General features: G+C 40.4%; 1 protein-coding gene across 3 annotated transcripts in view; it reads right to left on the reverse strand.

Moving 5' to 3' along the window:
• PTPRM (protein tyrosine phosphatase receptor type M) overlaps positions 1-27427 on the reverse strand; it is an 848823-nt gene that overhangs the window by 494920 nt on the left and 326476 nt on the right. For all 3 annotated transcript variants that reach the window (XM_030925938.1, XM_030925937.1, XM_030925936.1), the window contains exon 3: positions 16521-16792. In XM_030925938.1, coding sequence (XP_030781798.1) covers positions 16521-16792 — 272 coding nt within the window. The remainder of the gene's footprint in view (positions 1-16520; positions 16793-27427) is intronic.

A 27427-nucleotide genomic window follows, 5' to 3' on the forward strand; every position in this document is an offset into this window, starting at 1 on the left:
TCATACAAAAAAATCAAGAATTTCATGTTTCAAAAAAAATGAAAAACTTTAGATACAAAGTAATTGTCCATAAATGCAATGAGTCTATCACAGATGCAATCTTTAAACTCAATTTTTCTGACTCCAAATATGATGTTTTCACTTCTAAACACTGCTCAGACAAAAACTTTGATCCTAGGCCTGCACTATTTTGTGTATGCGATGGATGTGAACCTGGAGAAAGCAATCAGCAGAGCCCAGAGTGGAAAAGCTCAAGAGGTTTCCTAGAGTGCAGGGACAGAAGCCATCCCAGAAACTCTTGCTAGACTAGATGACACTGTGCCACAACACTATTACAGTAACATATAACACAGGCGAGAGGAAAGGCACAACAGAAAAACAGAAATGAAATAAAACTTCATCCTGTTCTTAAGTTTAATAAATTGTTTCCACTGCCAGTACAAGAGAAAGGAAGATACGCATGGATATTCCTGCAATGGGACCCTGCTAATTTCTCTCTCTACTACTAAAGTCTATAAGAAGACAATTGGGAGTACAAAAGGTAAATGAATATTGAGAGCAAGTAAAGGAAAAAGCATTCCTGAGGCCCTCAAAACAGGTCCCCTGAATAACAGTCACATCCTGTCTCCCGGGAAACAGCTACCATTGGCACTGCAGAAACCTGCAAGCTGCTCTGATACAATGGCTACTGCAGGGACAGCCGAGGGGCGGCTGCTGATGCCACTACTACCAGCCACACAAGAGCACGGTTGCTGTGGTTAGAAAAATGTATTTTGAAAACCAAACGCAGAAATGTTCATCAGACCTTCCTTCATTCCACTTGCCATCCTCTCTTCCTTCTTCCCTCTTATTCATTCATGCATTCATTCACTCAATTAACTCAAGGCGCTAATAAGTGCCACCCCTCTGCCAGGCACTGTGATAAGCACTTAGAATATATAATGGATAGAAGCGCAGAAGTAATCTTTCCTCATCAAAAGTATCTTTCATATTGAAATTTTATTTTGCTTTATTAACCACAATGGCTGAAGCTTCTAGTAAAAATGGAATTATCCTTATTCTTTGAAGGGAATGCATTACCTTATAGAACACAGTGTACATGTAAGACATGCTCATGTGGATCGACTTTTAAGTTGATCTGTATGTATAAATTTAATCCATAATGTTTTGTTTAAACCTATACAGGGCCATACCCCTACCAAAGCAAAGGACAGTGCAAAAAAAAAAGGCAGAGACGATCTGAGACCTGGAAGAGCCATTTAGACTTCTCCAGATCTGTTTTTTCATCCACCTTGTCAAAGAATGGATGACTCTCAGAAGTTTTACACTAAGAAATTCTGAGTCTTTTAGTCCAAATATTTATAAAATATCTACCACATGCTTTGGAGGATCTAAGCAATGTAGACAGTTTTATAAAATGTAAGCTTTAGTTAAGGAAAAAACAAGAAACATGAATGATGAAAGAATAGAACAAGACAGCAATGGCCAAATGACAGATTCAAAAAACACAGCTCATAGCAATGGGATCCTTCCCTGCCACAGAATCATGCCTCTTCCTCCCCAAACAAGCCAGGAAACCTGTGACACAACTCATGGATTTCCCAGCAACTATCTGCCTTCATCCCTATGGACTAGAGGCAAAGACGGTCTCAGAGGCCGGGCGCAGTGGCTCAAGCCTGTAATCCCAGCACTTTGGGAGGCCGAGACGGGCGGATCACGAGGTCAGGAGATCGAGACCATCCAGGCTAACACGGTGAAACCCCGTCTCTACTAAAAAGTACAAAAAACTAGCCGGGCGAGGTGGCGGGCGCCTGTAGTCCCAGCTACATGGGAGGCTGAGGCAGGAGAATGGCGTGAACCCGGGAGGCAGAGCTTGCAGTGAGCTGAGATCCGGCCACTGCACTCCAGCCCGGGCGACAGAGCAAGACTCCGTCTCAACAAAAACAAAACAAAACAAAACAAAAAAAAAAAAAAAAAAAAAAAGACAGTCTCAGAAACACGCCAAAGCGCCCCAGATTTCCCAGCAAGATGACTTGTCAGCAAGGCCAAAAGAATTAAAAACAAGCTTCTATTTGAAATTTTATTTGCTCCCCTCAGTATTCCAACTAGAATATCAAGAGGCAAAGAAGGACAGCATCTGATTACAAATACGTTTCCTGCCCCCTCTGAGTTTAATTAGAAACTTTAAAAAGTAAACTTCTCAAACTCGGCAGGTTCAAGCACTGACTTAAAGCTAATTGCAGAGTCAAGAAGAGAAAAATTCTTTGTTGATCCGTTTATGTGTGCATGCCTACCCATACATACATACAAAATTAATACATAATATATAAATAAAAGTTTCTTATGTCATACATTTAAATTGTGTCACAAGTTTGAAGCAATAACTTCTATGTTTATTAAAACCATTTTCTAGTTCTTTCTTAGAAACTTAAGGGACTTATGAGTACAAGTTTTATTGGTTGCCTCATCAAGTTTACAACTTAGTATACAACTGTTTCAATGCATACTACAATTATAAAGTAGGCATGAGCTGTACTGGAGAGTTTCCTATTGTGAAATAAATATGACTAACCAAAGCTATCTGAATTTAGACGCTATACAATAGTCTGAGAGTACCTATTTTAAACACCCAACCATTAAGAGATTTCCCTTTGTTTTTTTTCTAACAAACAAGAGGATTAAAACATGCAGCTCGGGCCGGGTGCAGTGGCTCAAGCCTGTAATCCCAGCAGTTTGGGAGGCCGAGGCGGGTGGATCACAAGGTCAAGGGATCGAGACCATCCTGGCCAACACGGTGAAACTCCGTCTCTACTAAAAACACAAAAATTAGCTGGGTGTGGTGGCGTACGCCTGTAGTCCCAGCTACTCAGGAGGCTGAGGCAAGAGAATCGCTTGAATCCAGAAGGCAGAGGTTGCAGTGAGCCAAGATCATGCCACTGCACTCCAGTCTGGCAACAGAGTGAGACTCCATATCAAAACAACAAACAAACAAACAAGCAAACATGCAGCTCAAAAGATGAGGGTCATCTTAAACACGTTTCTTATAAACAGATTTTGGAATTCTTGTCAAGGTTCCATTGTTGTGAACTCTGGATATCCGGCAAATTTTCCATTATATATACCTTTCTAGTCAGTGCCCTTATAAGGCATCAAAAGCCAAAATAATCTTTTTCTCTTTTTGTCAAATAAGGAACTACTCTAATGAAAAGTACAGGTATTGCTCTAGTGAAGTATACCAAGTGTGTGCAGAACCCAGTGGGAATCACAGGAATGTTTGAAAACGCCAGCATCCAGGTCGAAAGAGATTGAGGTCAGAGGAAACAGTAACATGAGAATACCAATAGTACCATTGGAAAAGGAAAAAAGAAACATGTAAGAAATTGATCTGGGAATGTGTCATGTTCATTTTTATGAAACAGAACAAAATATATTGAAAATATTCTATAACAGAAGGTTTGAATTTCTTATGGAGCCATGTACCAAGTTTTTCTTCAGAAAGAATAATTTAGTAATTTTAAAAAACCTATTTATTTGTATACTTCCATATCCCAGGTATCCTTTGCATATATTATCTAATTTTCCCCCATCAATTATGTGAGGTAGGTCACATTAGCTCCCTTTCAGGGATAAGTAAGCCGACTTAGAAAGATTAGGTGATTTTTCTGAGTTCACACAAGTAGTTACAGGGTTGGGTCTATTCCTAGATCTATTTTGCTTCCAAGTCTGGACTCTTTTCATGTTACCAAACTGCCTAACAAGTATGAGAGACTATATGTATATAGAATACATATACATACATATATATGTATATATACACACACACATCTCTTTTAATGTATAGATACCCAGGTTCTAAAATTTTTACATCCAGATTTATAAGAAATATAGCAATTGGGAAGAGTGATATGGCATAGTTTTGACATCAAGTTTAATAAAAGAGTTGGCAAACTACAGCCCATGGCCAAATCTGTCCCACCACCTGTTTTTATATTGCTCACAAGCTAAAGATGGTTTTTATAGTTTTCATGGGTAGGAGAAAACAAAAAGAAGATTATTTTGTGATACATGAGAATTATATGAAATTCAGATTTCAATGTCCATGAATAAAGTTTTATTGGAATGAAGCCACGTTTATTCATTTACATGTTGGCTATGGCTGCTTTCATACAACAGCAACAGAGTTGAGTAGCTGCCACAGAGAGCGTTTGGCCTGTAAAGCCTGAAATATTTACTATCCAGCCTCCTGTTTTTAGAGAAAACTTTCCTGCTTGGCTCACCAATGCACCATCATTACTCTGGTTAACAAAAAAGCCCATGTCAAAAGCAATACTTTATCACAGCTAAATACAATACACCTTGCGCTCCATGGGTGAGCCTCGCATTCCAGCAATCAGAAGAAGACCCTGTCCCTGGCTTGCCTTGTTTTCAATTCTATTACATGTGTGGTTTTCTAAATACCCACTTAAGTTTGTAATATCATTATCAAATTTTTAAAATACATACTTGCAATATACCAAAACAAAGCCAGAAAAATTAATTACTTCATAGGCCTCAAAATGTCAGAAAAATTAAAAATAAAATAAATAAAATAAAACCTAACTCATTTAGAAGTCAAAAATCTTCTATAAAGACACTGAACTGCTGAGAATTAGTAACACTTTAATGTTAAAACCTACCCTAAGATCTCATTTTATACCATCTTCTTTGGTGTTAGCTAAATTTGGACTAAATGGTTTTTGTTTTTACTGAAACAAACATTTTTAGGAAAAATGTTTTTGCCCTTTAGCCCAATCTAAATTGTGATTATTTTAAAAGCTGTGGGTCTGACAGAATCACAGAGTCATCTTATTATGAAATAACTTTGTCACAACACAGAACTTAGTTTTGTATCACTTTTTTTGGACTTGGCTTGACAGAAAATACTGTCAATCCTCATTATTCAAGGCTCATATCTGTGCGTTTCCCTACTTCCTAAAATTTATTTGTAACCTCCAAAAATCAATACTTGCAAAGCTTTCATGGTATCTGTGGACATGCACAGAGCAGCAAAAAATGTGAGTCGCTCAACACACATGTTCCTAGCAGAGGTCAGGCAGGGCAATGTTCTGTCGTCCTGTTTCAGCTGATACCATAAAAGAGTATCCTTATGGTGGTCTAGTTAGTGCCAAGCTTTTCCATTTTTGTGCTTCTTGTTGGTGATGTTGCTTTTTAAAACGAACCCAAGTATAGTGCTTCAGGGCTGTCTAGTGCTCCTGAGAGTGCAAGGCGGCGAAGACGAGCCTTAAGGAAAAAATATACGTGTTAGAGGCACTCCAGTCAGCGTGAGTCACAGGGCTATTGGCCTTCGCCATAGGTTCAAAGTTAATGAATCAACAACATAAATACATATGGCATCTTTCAAAAGGAACACATATAAAATGAGGTGATGTATTGATCAGTAAACAAAAACATTACAAAAACAGTGTGACCAAAGGCTCACAGGAACCTAACCCCATATTTCCTATAGAAGTAGTTCAGTATTCACTAATTCAGTCTTCTCTGTGATTTTACAGAACACAACTGCTGCAAATAACCAAGAATCAACTCTATTCATGTGATGTGGTTCACTCTGAGTCTCCATTTCAAAGCACTGTTTTGCTGATAACTCCCAGATATTTGCAGCCCTGGGATGTAAGAAAATGTACAATAGAGAATCAATATTCATTCAATATCAACTAATAACATTTCAGGAGACAAGATGTTATATCTCTATCGCCTTTGGAGACTGTGGGCAAAGCCATTTGCTTTTAGAGAGGAAACAACTGGTTAACCAGTTGTTTAAACTGACTATTGCTCTCATTTGCTCATGAAAATCCATCCTGGATGCTAGTCTCTGAGAGGTCTGACATCAGGCTATCCTTCAGATGTCTGAAGAGAGATGGGGAAGCAGTTTAACACCACAGCCTCCCTGATCCTCCCTGCTTCAGTGAAGAGCAAAATTAGCTTTCCATGCTGCCACTTTTCCTTGCTATGTGTAAGCAAAGAAAGGGGATTTGCTTACCAACACAGATACTCACCCAGGAAAATGTGCTGGTGGAAGTCATCAGTCAGTTCCCTAGAACAAAGGGGATTAAACATTGGTCCTCCCGCACATTACCTAGTCTATCCTTCTGGTTTTGATTCAAATGAAATGCAAAGGTGGGTCACACCCATTTACAAAAACTTTATCTTGTTTGTGTCAAATGAGTTACATAAAAATAGAACATATACAGTAAAGTTTCTGTAATATTAAAGAGTCCAGGCAAAACCACAAAACATGTCACATTAAGAATCATGAGCAAAATATTCAAGCATTTGTATTTGTATTGACATGTTATCAGAAAATAAAATAAAAATCTACTTTGGGAAAGGTAAAGGCACTCAAAAGACAGCCAAATTTGCAATGGAGCTAATTATTAGTGCTTGCAATGTTATTTTTAAATGTCTTCACCTGTTTTTCCTACCAATAACACAACCATCCTCACTTTTGTTTCCTCCTTCCCTTTAAAGTATGATATAATCATAGGTCATATACTCATTCAAGAGGCCATGCACAGAAATTAAGGTAGAGGAAAAAAACATGACTTAGAAGTCATAAAGAACAGGACTGATATGCATATAGCAGCAGACCATGCAGAGATTAAGATGGTAAACAAGAGAAGTACTTATCCTTTATCATCACATAAGAAGTACAAGTTGAGAATGAAATTTAGAGATGTGGCAAGTTTTAAAAAATAATCAAAAATAAGATCTTTGAGGATGAAAAAACATCATGCAAATTGTTCTACTTCCTAAATACCGTTCTAAGTCAATATTAAACTGACAACCGACTGTGTCCCCAGTGGGTTCTTGAAACATATTGTCTTTTTTAAGCACAAAATGCAGAGTATTGGGGCACCTACTAGACTAGCTTTCCTGCTTGAGAAAGTGATATTTCACTGCCACAGCAAATTCCCCACATCCTCTAGAGGCATGAAGCAATTCAATTGTCTTGCACTTGGAATAAGGGCCATAGCCAAGGAATTTATGGAGTCAAAGTATGTTCTATTTTTCAACTGGCACATATCAGTATTTCCCAAGTGTACTTCAGGGAACACTAGACTCAAGAAATACTCTGCAAAGCCCAAATTCTGGCTCCAGCTATGCACCCACACTCACCATGCGTCCTTCCTAGAGATTCAAAACCACTCCTAGCCTCCGAATGGCCGGCAGAATGGAAGCAGTGTTTAACCCAGTGCTTCTTTCCATTTGGTCAACTAATGCCTCCTAACATTCCCTGGGTTTGTGGAACACAATCTATAAAAGACTCACCGGCCAGGTGCAGTGGCTCACACCTGTAATCCCAGCACTTTGGGAGGCCGAGGTAGTTGGATCACGAGCTCAGTAAATCAAGACCATCCTGGCTAACACGGTGAAACCCCATCTCTAACAAAAAATTAGCCGGGCGTGGTGGTGGCCACCTGTAGTCCCAGCTACTCAGGAGGCTGAGGCAGGAGAATAGCGTGAACCCAGGAGGTGGAGGTTGCAGTGAGCTGAGATCAAGCCACTGCACCCCAGCCTGGGCGACAGAGCGAGACTCTGTCTCAAAAAAAAAAAAAAAAAAAAAAAAAAAGAAAGAAAGAAAAAAGAAAAGACTCACCAATTCAATTCTAAAACACTGTCTCTAGGCAGCAAATGTATGCGGGCCTGTTGTCACTTAGCTGTGGCTTTACATGGCTTTGTAGTAAAATCAGTGGGCTGAAGGCAAATACAGCAAAGAAACAGGCACACAGCTAGCTGTGCAGGGGAATACAGTTCGCAGCAAAATGTGAAAAGATAAGTCAGATCAAGTCATCCCTATTCCCTCAACTCCTCATTTCCCAGGAGAGACGTCAGACTGACAAGGGTGTATCTTGGTTTAGTACCCCTCTCCCCAGTACAAGCTCCTTTGAGTCCTTGCTGCACAAAGAATTCCGAGCAGGGCCCAGCTGAACCCACTCCTAATCTTCTCCCAGGACCCTTCAGTATATCTAAGGCATTTGTTTTAACAAGGAGGCTCTCGTGAACCAGCGAGACTCTCGTGAACTAGCAAGGCTCTCATATTTGATGACTTTATCCTCCCACTCCCTATAGTCCTTGCCCACCCTCCCCAGCCCCACTTCTTTATGGACAGCCATGGGGGAGGGAGATTTTCAGCTACCTTTGCATTGTTTCTCTTTTTAAAACAACCATTTACATTAAAGATCACTGCCTCCCTGGCCTCTGACTGGGCTCAGAATCACTGTCTTCTGAAAGCAGAGAGGAAGGCTGAAATTCTGGGTGGAAGCTGAGGCTCCTGGGGTGCATGCATGATTAGAATATGAAGAAATCAGTGGCTGGCTCCCTTGCCTCAGGGTGTAGGGGTGGGAAACAGGAGGCGGGGGTGCAGAACAAAGCAGTTCTTTCTTTTTAATCAGCACAATAAAGCAAAAGGGTGAACGCATGAGGAAAATACTATTCTTCAAATGGCAAGAAAATCAATGTCTGAATCAAAGGAGGCAGGTGCCCTGAGGATGGCAGGTACTTGCCCTTCCCCACTGCTTCCCAACCACGGGAGGGCAGGTCCACACAAAAGCAATTAGGAAAAACATTAATTAAGGAATTAAATATGTGTTAATCACCAAATACTTGGCAATTTATGTTTTAAGGAACAGTAATTAACCTGCAATTAGCTGTATTCCATGCAGGTTACCACTGCGATGTGTACCTGTAGCATACTATTCTACCATAAATAGTAAAAACTACATAAAATGACTACGGTGGCAAGAACACTTTTCTCTGCTGAGAAACTTTTCAAAACTCTATAAATGTCTAGCAATGTTAATATTAAACCTAGAGGAAAAAACTGTGAAAGTAAGAGATGCCCCAAAAGACCTATTCTGTTTATCAAAAGTACACAGGACACTTGTGTCTAGATTGACTGAAAACTTCCCTTAGTCCAACAATTGCGAAGTTCAGATGCTGATCAAGATGAAAATTAACTCAGTACTTTGTAGCCAAAGCAAAGCAAGAAATGGATGTTCTGGAAGAAGGCCCAGGAGGTCATGGGCAATAGCCAACTGAAGAGCCCAACACAGCGGTCCCTGAATGCAACCCAGGGCACCTGGCCCTTGAGATGCAGTCAAACAAGTCCAGGGAAGGGAGAATTCCATGGACCCTCATAAAACCTCACCTTGCAGTTCTGTATGAGAGCAGTTCTGAAATGTTCTGACAAAAGGGAACTTGGTTCACTCTGTCTCATGCAGTGTTTCACAAAAGGATTTGTTCCTGGAACACTTTTTCATTTAACACCTTTTGACATTCCACTGAACACATTTAAGAAGCGCCTTAGCAGGGAGAAAGCACTCAACTACTAACTGGTTCCCTTTTTACCATCTTCCACAAATCTTAATCTTAACAGTGGTTCAACAAACTGCCACCACTTTTTAAGAGGCTAGCGTATCCCCAATGTGCTTTTCATCTTCAGCCCCTAATTACCCCTAATTACTACCTCCCACCCCGCTGTAATTAGGAAAGTGAGTCTCATAAAGTTTAAATCAGTTGCCCAAGCTTCTGAGTAAGCAGGGCTGATATCCAAATCCCATTCTTCGTAACACAAAGTATATGTTCTCTTACGTCTTCTGATGCTGCCCATGTGCAAACAATTTATAATATGAAATTCCTTTAAAAGAATTCATTAATCAATTTTCACTCATATCAAAACTACTTACTAGTGTGAAATTTGCTTACAGAAATAAAGTACTATATGAAGTATTTTAACACAAATATTTCAAGTATACATGAACCTTATATTAATATTTTGAAATTCTAGAATATATCCTGCAGCCTAGGTAATAAATTGTAGAGGTGCTGTCTAGAGGAAGCTGACTTCCTGTACCCTGAGAGAGGGTTTCTCAAAGGTGTCACCTCGTTTAGACACCCATATCCTATTATCTTGTCTTCACCTTTCAGGCCTAGAAACAGCCTGAACATGTATCACTTGGATATTGACTTTTATGCACCATGTTCACATAAGAAAATGTTACACACATGCATCTATGCACACACAATACTGGGAAAAAAAAACATATATACATATATATATATGGACAGAGTCTTGCTCTGTCCCCCAGGCTGGAGTGCAGTGGCGCAATCTTGGCTCACTGCAAGCTCCGCCTGCCAGGTTCAAGCCATTCTCCTGTCTCAGCCTCCTGAGTAGCTGGGACTACAGGTGCCTCCAACCATGCCCGTCTAATTTTTTGTATTTTTTAGTAGAGATGGGGTTTCACCATGTTAGCCAGGATGGTCTCCATCTCTTGACCTTGTCATCTGCCTGCCTCGGCCTCCCAAAGAGATGGGATTACAGGCATGAGCCACCACGTCTGGCCTGGAAAATATATATTTTATATTTTGGAATCAGAAATATAATAGTCAAAAACCAGAGTCACATCTTCAGGCCAATACAGAACTTCTTATAAAGAAATCTATATGGGAAATTATATCAAAAGCAGACAGGATCTTGCATGACTTGAATTTCTAAGAGCATCAGACTACAACAGGCATCTCCTCGGTACAGGTGTGCAGGCCCCATGGGCTGGGGACTGGATCTGCAGCCCAAGGAAGTCCCTCCTCTGGTTCAACTTCACAGCTTGTTTTTCGTTTGTTTGTTTTTTGTCTGGGCTTTTCCTCTGACCATCTCTAATTAGGCTGACACCTTACTTAGACCAGGGGTGAAAACTGGATTTGGTGGGTGTCTTCCTTTTACCTTATATCTGTGAATATGGCCTGTCCTTCTTATTCCAACTGGGAAACCTCATTCACATCTTACGTAGTGATTTTAAGGCCTGCAGTTCAGCGTTTGGTAAGTTTCCTGCTGACATCTCTCTTGCTGCATCTACAATGTGCCATTTACCTAATAGTTTATATTGCTATTAGGGTAATGATTTCAATTTGTTTACTGCCCAGCAGATAAAGGGGAAATAATAAGGAAGTGCTACCTTAACTCTGTCTTTAAGAATTCCAAGGCTGATGCTTGGTGGGAGTGCTCAGGAATTAAACACACATGTGGGTTTTCAGTAGCTCTACACCCTTTACAGATATTCATCAGGAGTCGGTAGTAGCCCACCTGCATAAGGACGGCCAGTGTTAACAATATTTTTGCTCTGATCTTCTTCTTCCCCATTTTTGTTTCCTCAAACAGGTTTTTGGGAGAGTGGAGATTTAAAATCAGGATGTGGGTTTTTTAATTATATACTTAATTCTTAGAACAAGTAGAATGGGAAAGGAGTGACTGATAAATCTAAGATTCAAAATAGTCCTGTCGAAACTATAAGGCCAGATGATTGTCTTGGAGCTTTCTGTAGGTACCTAGCCATCTAGTCGTTAAACATTTTCATGGATATCTGAAAAGAAGACCACATACTTGTAAGAACTGTTCTTTTCTCAAGTTTCTGCCTTGTGCTTTGACCTGAATTGCATTATTATTGTTTATGCGAAGAAAAAAAGGAAAGCACAAGCTTTTCCTGTAGATTCTATTTCCATTTTAAAATAAAAACAATTTTCCCAACAAAAATAAAAATAAAAGCTTGGCAACACTGTATTAAAGAATCTCTACAAATCCATCTTTAAATTCAAAGTATGAAGCTATTCCTAATGAATCTATCAGTGCTATGAACTGAATGTTTGTGTACTCCCCAAGTTCACGCTGAAACCCTAGTCCCAAATGTGGTGATATTAGGAGGTGGGCCTTGGGGAGGTGATGGGGTCAGGAGAGGGGAGCCCTCATGATGGGAGGAGACCTTTATAAGAAAAGGTGTGAGAGCTCTTGCTTCCCTGACCTCCCGCCAACCCTGTGAGGACACAGAAGGAAGATGACCATCTGCAAACCAGGAAGAGAGCTTTCACCAGAATCTGACAATGCTGGCACCCTGATCTTGGAATTCTCAAACTCACGAAATGTGAGAAATATGGTCTGTTGTTTAAGCCATACAGTCCTGTGGTATTTTGTTACTGCAGCACAGCAGACTAAGATATCAATGAAGCAATACATTCAAAAGTGAATCAAAAAGTTATGAGAATAAACTTCTAACTTAATTTGCCAAATCATTTACCTTTCAGTAAAGCGTGAGAGATCACAGTGAAAAGTGAGAGGGCTTTAAAAAGGAGCAGAAGTTCACAATTGGGAAGGCGAAATATTTTATCCAAAGGTGCTCAAGAAAATAAGAATTCACTGAAAATGACAATGACCTGAAATATATAGGACCATCTGACTCTCAATGTAGTCTGATAGTTCCTTTATAAAGTCTGCTCTTCCAAGACTGTTCATAAACCACATCATTCCTTTAATGCAGCTGACTGAGCTAGGGGTATAAAAGACAAAACAGAAATTCCACGTCTGACTGCAGCCAAGGCCATGCTAAACCAGCACACTGTGGCTCTGGAGGCTGTGATGGTCTCAAGAGAGCCCATTCTAGAAGTTTTGTGTGGACGCTGCTAAGGCCCAAGAGAAGAAACTCAGCGAAAAGATGAGCAGGACATACCTTCTGATCTCAACTAGGAGTGTGGTCCACTGGCCTCAAAAAAAAAAAAAAAAAAAAAAAGTTTACCTATTATCCCACTAGCTACAGAGATTCTACTTTCTTTTTTCCTTATTATGATTTCTTTTTCTTGAGACAATCTTGAGACAACCACAGCAGACAATCGGACACTGAGGAAGAACCTAGAAAAGGTCCCAGAGGGGCAGTGGGAACACTCAAGATCCCTGTCTTCCCTACTTGGGGAAAGGTTCCTCTCAAAGAAGGTTTTCAATCACATTCAACTTCTCAGCCTAGGCCACCATACAAAAACCTCTGGAGGCCTAGGTTGGCCAAAGCCACTTCTACTGGTGGCCTTTTATTGTTATTGTTGAAACAAGGTCTCGTTCTGTCTCCTAGGCTGGAGTGCAGTGGCACAATCTCAGCTCACTGCAACCTCCGCCTCCCTGGTTCAAGGGATTCTTGTGCCTCAGTCTCCCAAGTGGCTGGGACCACAGGCATGCACCACCACGCCCGGCTAATTTTTGTATTTTTAGTAGAGATGCGGTTTCACCATGTTGACCAGGCTGGTCCTGAACTCCTGACCTCAAGCAATCCACCTGCCTACCTGCCTCAGCCTCCCAAAGTGCTAGGACTAAAGGCACGAGCCACTGCGCCCGGTCACCCACTTGTTTTTTAACCCTATGAAACACATTTCCTAAGTTTTGTGCCAGAGGCCACAGGCTTTAAACTACTGATTGGTCACTAGTACATTTATATAAAAAGAACGTGTTTTATTAAATAGGATATTTTCCTTCTGAAGGAAAAACAAATTTTTACTTTTTGTTTTATAAATAACAACAGTACATGTACGTTGGGGAAAACTGAGAATAAAACCAATCGCAAAACAAACAAAAAAAAAGTTTACCTGTTATCCCACTAGCTAGAGAGATTCTACTTTTTTCCTTATTATTATTTTTTTTTTCTTGAGACAAGGTCTCATCTATCACCCAGGCTGGAGTACAGTGGCACGACCATGGCTCACTAAAGCCTAGACCTCCCAGGCTCAAGCGATCTTCCAGCTTCAGCATCCTGAGTAGCTGCAACTACAGGTGTACGCCACCACATCCTGCTAATTTTTTTTTTTTTTTTTGTGGACACTGGATCTTGCCATGTTGCCTAGGCTGGTCTTGAACTCCTGGACTCAGGTGATCCTCCCACTTCAGCCTCCCAAAGTGCTGGGATTACAGGCTTGAGCCACTGTGCACAGCCGAGATACCACTTTCTTATGTATTTATTTCAAGATATATTTCAGTCTTTATTAGATTTTTTTAAATTTAAAAATAGAATTTAATGTATCGCTTTATACCTGTTTAATCCATTTAACAACATAACCTTAAATGCATCATTAAATTTTCTTCCCTAACATTATTCTTAATGGCTGCAAAATAAATTTTTGTATTGAGATAGCATAAATTAACAAATCCTCTATGGTTGGAAAAATACTGTTTCTGATTTTTCTTTACTATAAATAAGCTGCTATGAATATCCCAGTAGTTAATTATTTGCAGTCACTCTTCATTACTTCTTTAGGATAAATTCCTACTAGTGGATTGCTAGATTTAAGCATATCTAATTTTTTTAACAATTTTAAAACTTATTGCCAAAGTACATACTCTAAAAAGATCTTAACAATGTACACATGCACTAACAGAGTTTCCCCTATCTCTTCATTTCCATTAAAAAAGAACACATTTACTTGTCACTCACTAAATCCTAGAAATGGTTATAGGTATATGCCTACAAAGATAAATTAAGCAAGAAGTTTACAGCCCATTTATTCATCAATCCAGGGGGAGAGAAATTGGGGTTGATGGATCTTAACTCATAAACACCGAACCTGCAGAATGGATTACTGGATGCTGTTCATGCCCATTTTGAAGACAAGCAGCCCTGGAAAGCCCTAGCTTTCCCTTCCCTATGTCTAACCAAGCACCTCAATTAAACATGAAAAATGATCTTAGATGCATGTTCCAGCTGGCTCCTGTCTGAGCCGAAGGAATTAAAGAAAGAGAAAAGCAAAATATTGCAATCCTCTTTATTCCTCCTCGTAGTCGGCAATTAACTGAGTATTCTCAATACTGTTAGTTTTAAAAGATGCTGTGGACAGAAAAGAAAAAGCTCTCCAAATGCCCACTGTCACTAATTTCCCACTTTGATCCCAAGTTAGGATGCTCTTGTGTCACAGGCATCCCCAACAGAAGGGCAGACAGGACGTGACGTCAGAACTGGTTTGGTACCACTTCTGAACTGCCCATGGGCCTCTGCCCTTCAGTTACTTTAAACAGGAACTCAAAACAGTTACTGCGGGTCTCCACAGAGCCCCCAAAATAACAGGACAGGCCTTGTGGCAGTGCCTCTGTGACAAGGAATCCATTTACATCTGTTATTTTCTTCCTGTTGCTTACGTGGGTAGAGGCAAGGACCTGCCCCTCACTGGCTCATCTCCACAGGGCTCATCTCTTATGACTCATTTACTCCTGAAACCCATTTGCAGAGGGCATCTTCTTTTAGACTCAGGTGCTATGCCCTTCTGTGTCACACATGGCCTACTTAATATAGAAAATAAAATATCCAGCTGGGTACAATGGCTCATGCCTGTAATTCTAGCACTTTGGGAGGCTGGGGTGGCAGGATCACTGAAGACCAGGAGTTTGAGACCAGCCTGGGCAACATAGCAAGGCCCTGTCTCTACAGAAAAATTTTTTTTAAATTAGCCCAACATGGTGGCATATGTCTGTACTTCCAGCTACTTGGGAGGCTGAGATGGGAGAATCACTTGAGCCCACAACACTGTACTCCAGCCTGGGTGATGGGGCGAGTCCCCGTCGGAAAAACAAAAAAAGAAAAGAAAATATATTTGCAAACCCCGTAGATAGCACTTCTTGCCCTGCTACAAGTGACTTTTATTTTCTTAAAACAATACATGCCAGGCATAAACAAATTTTGAATTGTAATTTTTACTAATTTGACAAAGCCTCAAGACACTCCTTATCAAATAGTATAGGATTTTCTTACATTGTTATAAAAATTTATTTATTTATTTATTTAAATTGCAGATTCAGGAGGAACAAGCATCTCAATTAAACATCAAAAATTATCTTAGATGCATGTTCCAGCTGGCTCCTGTCTGAGCCAAAGGAATTAAAGAAAGAGAAAAGCAAAATATTGCAATCCTCTTTATTCCTCCTCATAGTCGGCAATTAATTGAGTATTCTCAATACTGTTTATTTTTACCCAGGTTTGTTACCTGGGTAAATTGCATGACTCTGAGGTTTGGAGGTATGATTAATCCTGTCACCCAGGTTGTGAGCACAGTACCCCAAAGTTAGTTTTTCCACCCTTGCTCCCCTCCCCCTTTTTGTATTCTCTAGTGTCTACTGCTCCCATCTTTATGTTCATGTGTACCCAAAGCTTAGCTCCTACTTATAAGTAAAAGCATGCAGCATTTGGTTTTCTGTTTTTGCATTAATTCGCTTGGGATAATGGCTTCCGGTTGCTGCTAAAGACACGATTTCATTCTTTTTTATGGCTGCACAGTATTCCATGGTGTGTATGTACCAGTCCACCACTGATGGACACCTAGGTGGATTCCATGTCTTTGCTATCATGAATTGTGCTGTGATAAACATTCTACCAAAAAACACCTGAACTCATGTAATTTATTTTCCTTTGGGTGTATACCCAGTAATGGGATTGCTGGGTTGAACAGTAAGTCTCTATTCAGCTCTTTGAGAAGTATCCAAGCTGCTTTACAAAGGGGCTGAACTAATTTACAATCCCACCAACAGTGTAGGATGAGAGTTCCTCTTTCTCCACAACCTTGACAACAAAAATACACCAACCTTTTCTGATTATAATGATATAACAATAATTTATATTTTTAGAAATTAGAGGATGCTTCAAAATAGGTAATAAAAAGAAAGCACATACCTGATAAAAGTTAGGCCAGAAAGTACTAATGGCCAGTTCGGCCCTGTTCCATGTACGTGTTGGGTCTCCAGATATATTCCAGATAGGATTCCCCAGTGGCCCGTTATTGACCTTCACGTAGACATTGAGTAACCCTGGAGGAGAATTACTCTTGCTGGACACAAAATAGTGAAAGTCGATGCAGTGGGTGTCATTTTCTTTAAGCTGGGGTAAGAGCAGGTGGGCTCTCTGCCCCTCAGGTCTCCCAGAGGCATTCACCAGCATGAAAGAACCTGCAAAAACAAAATCAAGGAGAGTCATACCCTGAAACACTACTTTCTGGTTATCTCTGAAAACCCACCATCATTTACATGGGTTGGCCCTGCAATTCCATGTCTTACTGAAACTGCCATTTCTTTCATTCCTATTTCATTTATCACCTCCTCCTCCTCCTATCATCCCCCATGTGTTCTCAAGAGCGCACATAATATTAATGGAAAATTCCCTGGATGTTACTGTAATTTGACTTCTAAATAACAGAAATGTAGCAAAATGTTTGTAGACTCGCCTTATTCTAGCAGTCAGGAGTCACAGGCGATTAATTAAATTAAAAATTGAAATTCCTTATTTAAAATGCATGTCCTCATTCACACCAACCGTGTTTCACGTGCTCAATAGCCACACGTGACAAGTAGCTACCACACTGGGCAGCACAGATACAGAGCATCTCCACCCAGCAGAAAGTTCTACCAAACAGCACTGTCCCATCATGTTAGCATTACTCAGTAATCACTTTGTATAACCTAGAGAAAGACAAAAGATTAGGTGGGCTGTGAATCAGGGTCATGATACTGGCCCCATCATGTTCCCTGCTGTCAATGTAATTCAGCGCCAGTACCCACCTCCATCGCTGGAACAACTGACTTCTCGTTGACAGTGGAGGTGTTCTCACAACAAGGTGATGACTTAGACAATCACTGCCCCAACTGGAGGACAATCATTCTAAGAAGTCTTATGAGCTCTTTGGATCTTGACGCAATGGCCCTAACCTACCCGGGAGTGTTGAGGAGCTTCCAGATGGATTCAAGCTTTCCAGATCCCAAGCACTTGGGCCTTCCCCATAAGAATTTCATATTTCACATAGTAAAAGATAAAAGCAAAATGTTCAAACATAAAAGGGAAAATAGGTTGTCATAGGTCTGCTTCAGCACAGAGGAAAAAATGTATTGAAATTCTAAGGAGGAAGTACACCAGAACTTGGAGTATAAAAATGAAAAAAATAAAAATATGACACAGATGGGTACCCTCACTGTGGATCATAATGTTTAAGGTGTGTATATATGTTCATATGTGTTTATTGTCTACCCACACAGATCAGGAAACACATACATCCACAGTACTAGAAAATGTATGGAATTTCTGTCTTGTTTACATGCTGTGATTGCCTAAACAGCAAAACCGGAAGACCACCCTTTTATAGTAATTCCCAAAGAATGACTGTAAGTATCAAATGGAAAATACAGATGTAGATATCTTTCACAGATTAAGAGGCCGTTGTTAAAGGATCTATATTATCATATGCTTTCTTATGGTTGCTACCTTTACAGCTCTGAGGTGAGCCAGATTTAACACCATTTATGATAAACAGGAACAGGGTCACAGACAGATTAGAAGCAGTTTATCTAGGTTTTAGGATGAGTTAGTGGCAAAACCAGAACTTTGAGCTTCTGAGTTTCCAGCCCATTACTCATTCTGCCACACTCCAGTAACCCCAAGTTTCTTCATGTGCTTTTTGAACATATATGAAAAAAAAAAAGAAACACCCTTTCAAAGCAGTGAAGGGAAATTATAGTAGCTATTTTGAAACAGAGCAATTTTTCAAGCAATGAATGTTATGCACCTAGAAATACAAAAGCCAAGTCACAAGCGAACCTATCTATGAAATATAACTTACCTATGAAATACACTTCAGCATTAAGGAAGAACTTTAACTGTGATTTAAGAAAGAGTTGGGGCAGAGAAAGAACAAGTGACAAGAGCGTATCACTGACATAATTCAGGTTATTGCTTACAAATGTAAAAAATCTTTGAAACATGTAGGGTTGATGAACCCCATCACAAATCCAGAGTAGGACATTGGTGTATATGAGTTACAGATTGTTTTTTTCTGCTCTTAGTAAAATAAAAGCTGATTTATGCCAGATTCTATCACTGGGGGCTCTGTTAGCTACAACAGTTACCACATATATTATTACTAGTGGGGCTGAGGCATGCCATGTTCTTGAGGTCACGTCTGAATGAACAAAACCTTGAGTATGGCCATATTGCCAAGAAGATTGTTTCTCTCATTGTTCCCATCACTTAAGCTTGGGCAACCAGGGTGGAAAGCATGGTAATATACACAGGATGGCAAAATAAGTGTTGCCCACATCCTGTGAAGCACTCAGAGGAGTCTCCTTTCACCTATTTACATCAACTGGTACCTTTCTACCATTACTGTCTAGGAAATCACTCAGTTTTCCAAAACTGCTATTCTTCTAGCTACACAGCCTGCCTCCAATGTTTCATCCACTGTGCTCCATTCCAGCATGAAATGCTTTTACACTCTTGTGTCTAAAGTACACAAGAATTTTTATGTTGAGATCCAGGTGAAATTCAAGTGATCCTAGCTTTTAAAGTCCTTTCTCTTCCTTTTTTCCCTGTTTGACTTAGAATAGTCTATTTTGCTTTGAGGTATGCTTCTGTAATGCAAATTAGCTCACATAGGATTACTAGATGGGGAGTGACATTCCTATGACACACAAGTCCTCTTGGTTTATGTGCAATTTTTTGCAGGACATTAACATTGTGAAGTGATCAGGGGCAACTGTTCTCTCAAATAAAGGGAAAGCTTTATCAGTACATGATGTCTTTTAAACAAAGCTAAAGATCTTACAGAAGCGTCTTTCCTCAATGCAAGGAGTGGCAAGAAGGGGCTTTGGTGGTGTCATTCCTCTTTCCATTCCTAAGCTGTCTCCGAAACTGTAAGAACGAGTGAAGAACTGTGCAGCCTCTGCGCCCTTCCTCTGTGTTTCCAAAGGACAAAAAAGAAAAGGACTGATGAAGAAGACAAATCTCTGATCACATTTTTAAGTTGACAGCAAGCAGTCTCTATCAGAAGAGAATGACTTCAAGGACTTCTATGGAGAGTGGGAAGAAGTGGAGGCCTTGGGTTCAGGGTCTGAGGTTCAGGGCTGAGGATGGGTTCACGGGGTCTGTGCCAGAGTGGAGTTCAGAGAGCCAGCACTTTTATTAGCTTTGTCACTGTTTTTGTTCACTCGCCAGCTACAAAGCTGCATAGATTTGGAAGGGTCAGCCCCAACCCCATTCTTCTCACAAGATCTGCTATTTTTTCTCTCTCTTTTTTTTAGAGACGGAGTTTTGCTCTTGTCACCCAGGCTGGAGTGCAATGGCGTGATCTCGGCTCACTGCACCCTCTGTCTCCTGGGTTCAAGCGATTCTCCTGCCTCAGCCTGCCGAGTAGCTGGGATTATAGGTGCCTGCCACCATGCCTGGCTAATTTTTTATATTTTTAGTAGAGACTGGGTTTCACCATGTTGGTCAGGCTGGTCTTGAACTACTTACCTCAGGTAATCCACCCACCTTGGCCTCTCAAAGTGCTGGGATTACAGGCATGAGACACTACACCCGGCCCTAGATCTGCTATTTTCAGCATGTGATTTTGTGAAATTCGTGAAAGGCTTCTCAAGTGCAGGGGCAGGACTTTGGTGGAAATGCAGACTCTACACACACTCTTCCTCTTGCAGAGGTTCAGGTCCTCGGGAGGCAATTCTATCTGGCCTGCCCCCATGGCTAGTCTCTCCCAAATGATCTGGAAATCAATTGAGCAGCACTCAGATTTCAACACTCATGATCTTTGAGAGGAAAAGTCTCTGCCGAGCACCTTCCCCTGAGGTACACTCCTCTGCAAGATTCCCTTTTTCCCTTCCTCTACAGTCTCCCAACTGGTGTATCTATGCAGCCTGATAATTAACCACGAATGCATACAAGGCAAGTGGAACAAAGCCCACCACAAAGCACAAGCCCAGCAAATGCTCCTGACTTTCATTATGATGACTTTAGCTCCTCAAACCTCCTAAATGTATAGCTTTTTAAAATTATGTGGCTTTTTTTTTGGAGACAGGGTCTCACTCTGTCCCCCAGGTTGGAGTGCAGTGGGAGGATCATGGCTCATAGCAGCCACGACCTCCTGGGCTCAAGTGATCCTCCTCTTTCAGCCTCCCGAGTAGCTGGGATCACAGGTAGGCATTACCACACCCGGGTACATTTTTAAAATTTTTTATTTTGTAGAGAGGGAGTCTTACTATGTTGCCCAGGCTGGTCTCTAACTCCACGATTAAAGCAATCTTCCCGCTTCACCCTCCCAAATGTTAGGATTACAGGTGTGAGCCACTGTGCCCAGCTGGAATTCTTTACCATTTATTTCTATTTCCCCCTGTTCACCTCACAACTCTCCTGGTCCTACTATAATTCACCTAAGTGGAAATGTTTAAGTTTCCTTTCTTTAAGAGAGAAGAACATTAGTACTGAGATAACACAAAACCTTCAACTCAATTAATCTTGCCCTTATGTTTTTGGGGAAAGGTTATCTTTATTTCAGTGTGTGGCCATCAGGACTTAACCCACAGCTTTGAAGTACAAAAGGTGACGTTTCTATCCACACTCGTGTTTCCTAACAGTGATGTACTATTATGTGCCAATGAGTTTACAGAAGCAAACGTGAAAGTCCAGCAACCTGCAGTCAAGTTACAATTGGCAGCAGGGAGAGAAGTGTTGCTTGTTTGTTTGTTTTTATCACCTATCTGCTATAAAAGTATAAAGTCAACCAATGTTTAGAGAATTACAGAATTCAAAGCATTTATATTCAATTTTAGACTATTAAGTCTGTTTTTTAAGCTACGCCTATATGGCTGAATGTTTAATTTTCACCTTCTGCTTAAATGTTTTGACTGAGGAAATGCATTTTCAAAGAGTAATTGGGTCTCCCTCTGTAGTTACTTCCTTACTTCAATTCTTTCCTCCTACAAAAAGCATTCCAACTGGGTAAATTTTTAAAAAATCATAATTCAAATTAGCATAGAAATTCTGTTTGTGTTCAGATAACAAAACACCCTTAAGTCACTAGTATATAAGTAGAAAATATAGCATTGCAGGCAAATGAAACGAGCTCTGCATGATGGAGTCAGCTTCAAAAAGGGACAGCCTTTAGATGCAGACTTAGACGCTTCTTAAGAATAATTATTTTGGTTTCCCCAAAAAGGAAAACTCTTTGATAAGAACATGCAATGTTCACATTCTCAAATCTCTGGGTGAATTAAATTTAGCTAATCATAGCCATTGGCAAATGCTTTTGATTAAACTATCTTCCATCATTGTTTGTGACAGCAGTAATAATGACACAGAATTAGTTATTCCTTTCTAACCCATCATCAGAATTTGCATTGGTGTGTTTGGGGCTCTAGATTTGTCAAGGCTGAGAAAACTACATGAATTGTCTTCCAAGTGTATTTGAGAAACTTTGCAAACAACAAAAAACAGAATAGTTTCCATTATCCAGCAGGAAGGAAGAGCTACATGTATTCTTCAATACTTTAGCTTACAGAGAAGCAGCATTTTATGAACTTTAAAGCTATTACAAAATTCACTTTTTAAAGTTCTTTTTTTTTTTTTTTTGAGACGGAGTCTCGCTCTGTTGCCCAGGCTGGAGTGCAGTGGCCGGATCTCAGCTCACTGCAAGCTCCCCCTCCCGGGTTCACGCCATTCTCCTGCCTCAGCCTCCCGAGTAGCTGGGACTACAGGCGCCTGCCATCACGCCCGGCTAATTTTTTTGTATGTTTTTTTTTTAGTAGAGACGGGGTTTCACCACGTTAGTCAGGATGGTCTCGATCTCCTGACCTTGTGATCCGCCCGTCTTGGCCTCCCAAAGTGCTGGGATTACAGGCTTGAGCCACCGTGCCCGGCCTAAAGTTCTTAATTTTAGCAAAAGCCACAGATTATTGGTCTTTGCCTCCCTTGGGCTGTTTTGCCTTTTTCTTGTATGACCATGCCTTTAAATTTGTGGATTCAGAATACAAGAGGCAAACAAAATGTTAACAAGTTCCCTCACTGCAGGTGTATCTCCTGACTCTCGTTTTTGGGGTTATTTGTGCTTCATCTGACCTATTCGGATACAACCAGTTAGAACAGTTCAGTTCACTAGAGCAGTACTTCTCAAACAATCTATAATGAAAAATCAGTTGTTTTTTTTTAAAAGTCCAGTGCATCTCAGACCAATTTATATAAAACACAATAAACAGGAATTGCTAGAAAAATGAAATTGTTTAGACACACAACATGGTAGCCCCAGATTTGTTATTATTCAAAGAAATAAAATTATTCTGTCAAATTCCTATAAAAATTTTCTAAAGACTTGCTCTCAGTTTCTGTATTGAATTGATCAGGGACCAGAAACAATGTGTGGGCCAGCTCTGATCCGCTGACCATACTGAGTAGCACAGGCTTAAAGTTATAGCAAAGAGAAAAGCAGTATAGCATCCTTGGTACCCAAATATACATTTTCCCTCAACAGTAGATGAGGAAATTTGAAAGAAAAGAATGAAAAAAAATCTGGTTTCTTAACCCAAGGGTAAGTTATAAAAGCCAAGCCCGATGAATATGAAAGAACGTTGCAGAAGAAAATGAAGAAGGAAAGCGGGAAGCAAGTGGACACACATAGTCATGGTGAATGGAAAGGTTGTACCCAGGCTGTGAATACCGAAAAGACCTGGCTTCAAGGAAAGGAGAAAACAAGGGGTGCCAGCAGGCCACAGCACGTGGAATCACCACGTACATCTGCACGTCTTAAGGAGAAGGGGAGAGGGTATGGGAGCAAAATGGGCCACCGGTGCCTAAGCCAGGTGCTCCATGAACTTTATCTAATTAAATCCTCACAACAATGAAGGTCTGAAGAAAGAGAGAGTAGGGTGAACCCACCAGAGGACAAGTGAAAGCATCGGATAGGGCCAAGGGGAATGCAAACTTCTTACCTTCAAACTCCAAAGGCAATACTCCTAAGACTAATAGTTTTCAAACAGTTTGACTGTAACTCATAGTACAAAATACTATATTGTATTTCCCCCGCTGCCCCACTCCGAGACCGAGTTTCACTCTTGTTGCCCAGGTGTGAATGCAATGGCACAATCTCAGCTCACTGCAACCTCCGCCTCCTGGGTTCAAGTGATGCTCGTGCCTCATCCTCCCGAGTAGCTGGGATTACAAGCACGCACCACCATGCCAGCTAATTTTTGTATTTTTAGTAGTGACAAGGTTTCACCATGTTGGACAGGCTGGTCTCAAACTCCTGACCTCAGGTGATCCACTTGCCTCAGCCTCCCAAAGTGCTGGGATTACAGGTGTGAGCCACCATGCCAGGCCAATATATTGTTCTTTACATCCAGTATACATGTGTAAAGCGATGTGTGTCTATATACATTTACCTACACACGCATACCCAGGCTTTCATTAAAAATGTGTATCACTATGCCTCTAACCACATGTATGTATGTACTGCATGTACATTTTCTATTCTAACTCAATTGCATTTTGCAAAATCAATTAATCAGTTAATTCTGGTTGCAACCATCAGAGCCCATAAATGCTTTAAGACCATAATGCAACTCCTCCCAATAATCAAAACTACTATGCTCTGCTTCCTTAGAAAGCTTTTCATTTTTAATTTGTCCTTTACACTTTGATCTCATCCCCTGATTATCATAATACCAGGTTACACCCCTCCTCCAACTCCCTCAGACAGTACTGACACAGCTCCTAAAGAATATGTCTCAAGAAACTTCCTAAAATAGGGAAGAGGAAGGTCTGGGGAGAAATAAATGAACTACGGGAGACAGGCTCAAAGGGAACAAAGTCTCTGCAGGGAGGTGCTCTAAAAATGCTTATTAGTACCCATTTCAGTCTGATGAAATCAGTCTCCAAGTTGCACTCACATTCTGCAGACCAGATATCATGCATCCTTCCTAAGCTATTGCCTCTTCTATGCCCCTCCTACAAACATGAAATACTTATTTCGCAGCCACTAGGGAATAAGACATGAATAACAAAAATTCTGTCTTCTCCCAAATGACACAGTTTCTTTTCTATTTGCCCTGTCTCTTCTTGCCTTCCTTGTGGATTCCCAACAATTACTGAAAGAGACCATTTGTTAGTTGTACTAACTTTTGCCCCATTCATGATATGCCAGTGAAAACACAGTGAGATAGCAAAAAGAAGTAACACTGTATCACAAGGAAGCCGAAGTAAAACTCTCTAACCAACGGCACATCTCTCTACTCCCTGATATGGCTTGGCTGTGTCCCCACCCAAATCACATCTTGAATTGTAGTTCTTATAACTCCCACATGTCGTGGGAGGGGCCCAGTGGGAGTGAACTGAATCATGGGGGTGGTTACCCTCATGAGAGTGAGTTCTCCTGAAATCTGATGGTTTTATAAGGGGCTTTTCCCCCTTTGCTGGGCACTTCTCCCTCCTGCCACCATGTGAAGAAGGATGTGTTTGCTCCACCTTCTGCCAGGACTGTAAGTTTCCTGAGTCCTTCCCGGTCACGCAGAGCATTGAGTCAATTAAACCTCTTTCCTTTAAATACCGAGCCTCAGGTATTTCTTCACAGCAGTGTGAGAATGGACTAATACACTCCCTCACCAGGGACAGGGGCTAATGGGATCATCCTGGCATGGACCATTCTACAAATCATGCCATTTAGTTCCTGGTACTCTGTTCTACTTGAGGGAATTCCACATCAATCTAGGTGCTACAAAATTAATAAGCACAGCTCATATACCTCAGATGTGCATATAACCTTTGCTTTAAGACATTTATGTTAAATACCAAAAAGATATTCAATTGTCAATTTAGTGATTCACAGCACAACTGAATGGCTATTTTTATTATTCATAGAAATGCTGAGCTGAACAAAAATATATTATTTCACCTTAACTAGTCCCTTTTAGCCATGGCAGGATTCATCTGAGCACCCATTATGTATTGGGGCATTTTGAGAACTACAAGCAATACAAACTTGGACCTATTCCTCCAGCAAGTACTTCACAGTTCAGTTGTATGTCATATTTTAAGTTGCTTTCATTCAGCACAGAAAGAATAACAAGAGATTCACAGAACTCGCAAATCAGATCATTAAGTTCACCAATGGTTACATAAGTAACCACCAGAAGTGGCTGTAAACTTTATGGATTTAGGACCCTCAATCTTAAAAGGGACTTGTGAAACACAGTTATCCTAAGAGACAAAGCAGCATCGGAAGAGGCTCACTGCAGAAAGGAAACCCTGGGGGTTCCGTAGTAACAAGAATGTGCTCTCCTTTTATAAGAAAAGGGAAGCTTTAATGAGAACTAAATTGTATCACAGTGTGTCATTTAGACAAACTGCTTCAGTTTGGAAGACTTAGGTGGAAAATACTAGGTGTGAGTTTTGTAATTTGTAAGTAAAAAACAAACACTGAGTAAAGCAAACACAACCTTTTAACTATCTGAGGACGCTAATGACTGTATCTCAGGAAATGAGCCACACATACAACAATCGAGTAGTGACAGGCTGACTATTTAGAATGTTCTAAAGAGGTTGTTTAATTTCCCATACGTCAAGTTTTTCATTGATTGACATCTTTAGAAACAGGCTCGTTTTTGTTATAAATCTCAGAATGACACAAGCCATCACAATATAAGCTTCCGCTTATTTTTCCCCTAAATTAGTGTTGATTCAGAGATCTTTTTTTTCTTTCCACGTGTGAAAAAAAGCCTGTGCTATTCAGTATGGTCTGCAGATCAGAGCTATCTGGTGACAGTCTACCAGCTAAACTATTATAACTTGCCTTAAGAAGACATTGTACAGTTAGCTTATATATAAAACGCAAGCCAAACTTAAATATTTAAAAGGTCTATCTTTGACACATTCAAACACTTGCTAGTGGTACTCAGAAGAAGCTTGCTAAAGTCATCCTTTGTCCTATAAAACAGTTCAAAAGACTCCAAGGGTTCTGTCAACATTCCTGATTGAACGTCCCCCATATTCCTGAAGAAGAAGCCAAAGGATGTGTCATTAGCCCAACTAGGGTGGGAAACCAGAGTCATGCAGGAATTTTCACTGCTTGATCAGAAGGTAGAAAAGAAGGAACTGTCGAAACTTAACAAGGTGAGTAGGTGGAGAAAATGAAACGGCTTCCACATTAAACTAACAATACAGTATCAAGTTTATAAATTATCAAAAGTCTGGAACTTAAGGAATCTGTTGGATTAATTAACCAGAAAAAGCATCAAAACATCAATAAATAATTAGCAAATAATATGAAAAAGCAATCTGCATTAGCAGAAATACAATTAGAATAGAGATGTCTGGGAAAATAGTTATCTTACCACTAAACCAAGACATTTAAATTAAAGCAAATGCTGGGTATAATTTTAACATGGATAAATTTCTTAATTATATAAACATGTCAACACTATATGCCTGTGAGGTTCTGGTGAAGTTCCTGGAAGGGTTCAGGAAAGAAAGAAGCAGGGATTTTATCACACACAGCATCCCAACAGCAGAGGCCACAGAGAGAGTCACACTCCTTGCCAAGAGCAGGCTGGTAGATAAATCCCACCTACAAAACTTGCTAGTTCTGTGACCTTATGAAAATCACTTTCAATCTGAGCCAGTTCATCCATCAACTGAAAACACAGTGCCTACTGTGAAAGAACTGGACTAAAGCAAGCAAACTCCTGTGCTGGGCAGGACCTGAGGAGGGCTCCCTGAGCTTGGTAGGAAAAGCTGGGCTCTGTAGCCAAACAACCAGAATTAGGATCTTGACTCAGTCA

Source organism: Rhinopithecus roxellana, chromosome 21, assembly GCF_007565055.1.
Source record: "Rhinopithecus roxellana isolate Shanxi Qingling chromosome 21, ASM756505v1, whole genome shotgun sequence".
Classification (NCBI taxonomy): domain Eukaryota; kingdom Metazoa; phylum Chordata; class Mammalia; order Primates; family Cercopithecidae; genus Rhinopithecus; species Rhinopithecus roxellana.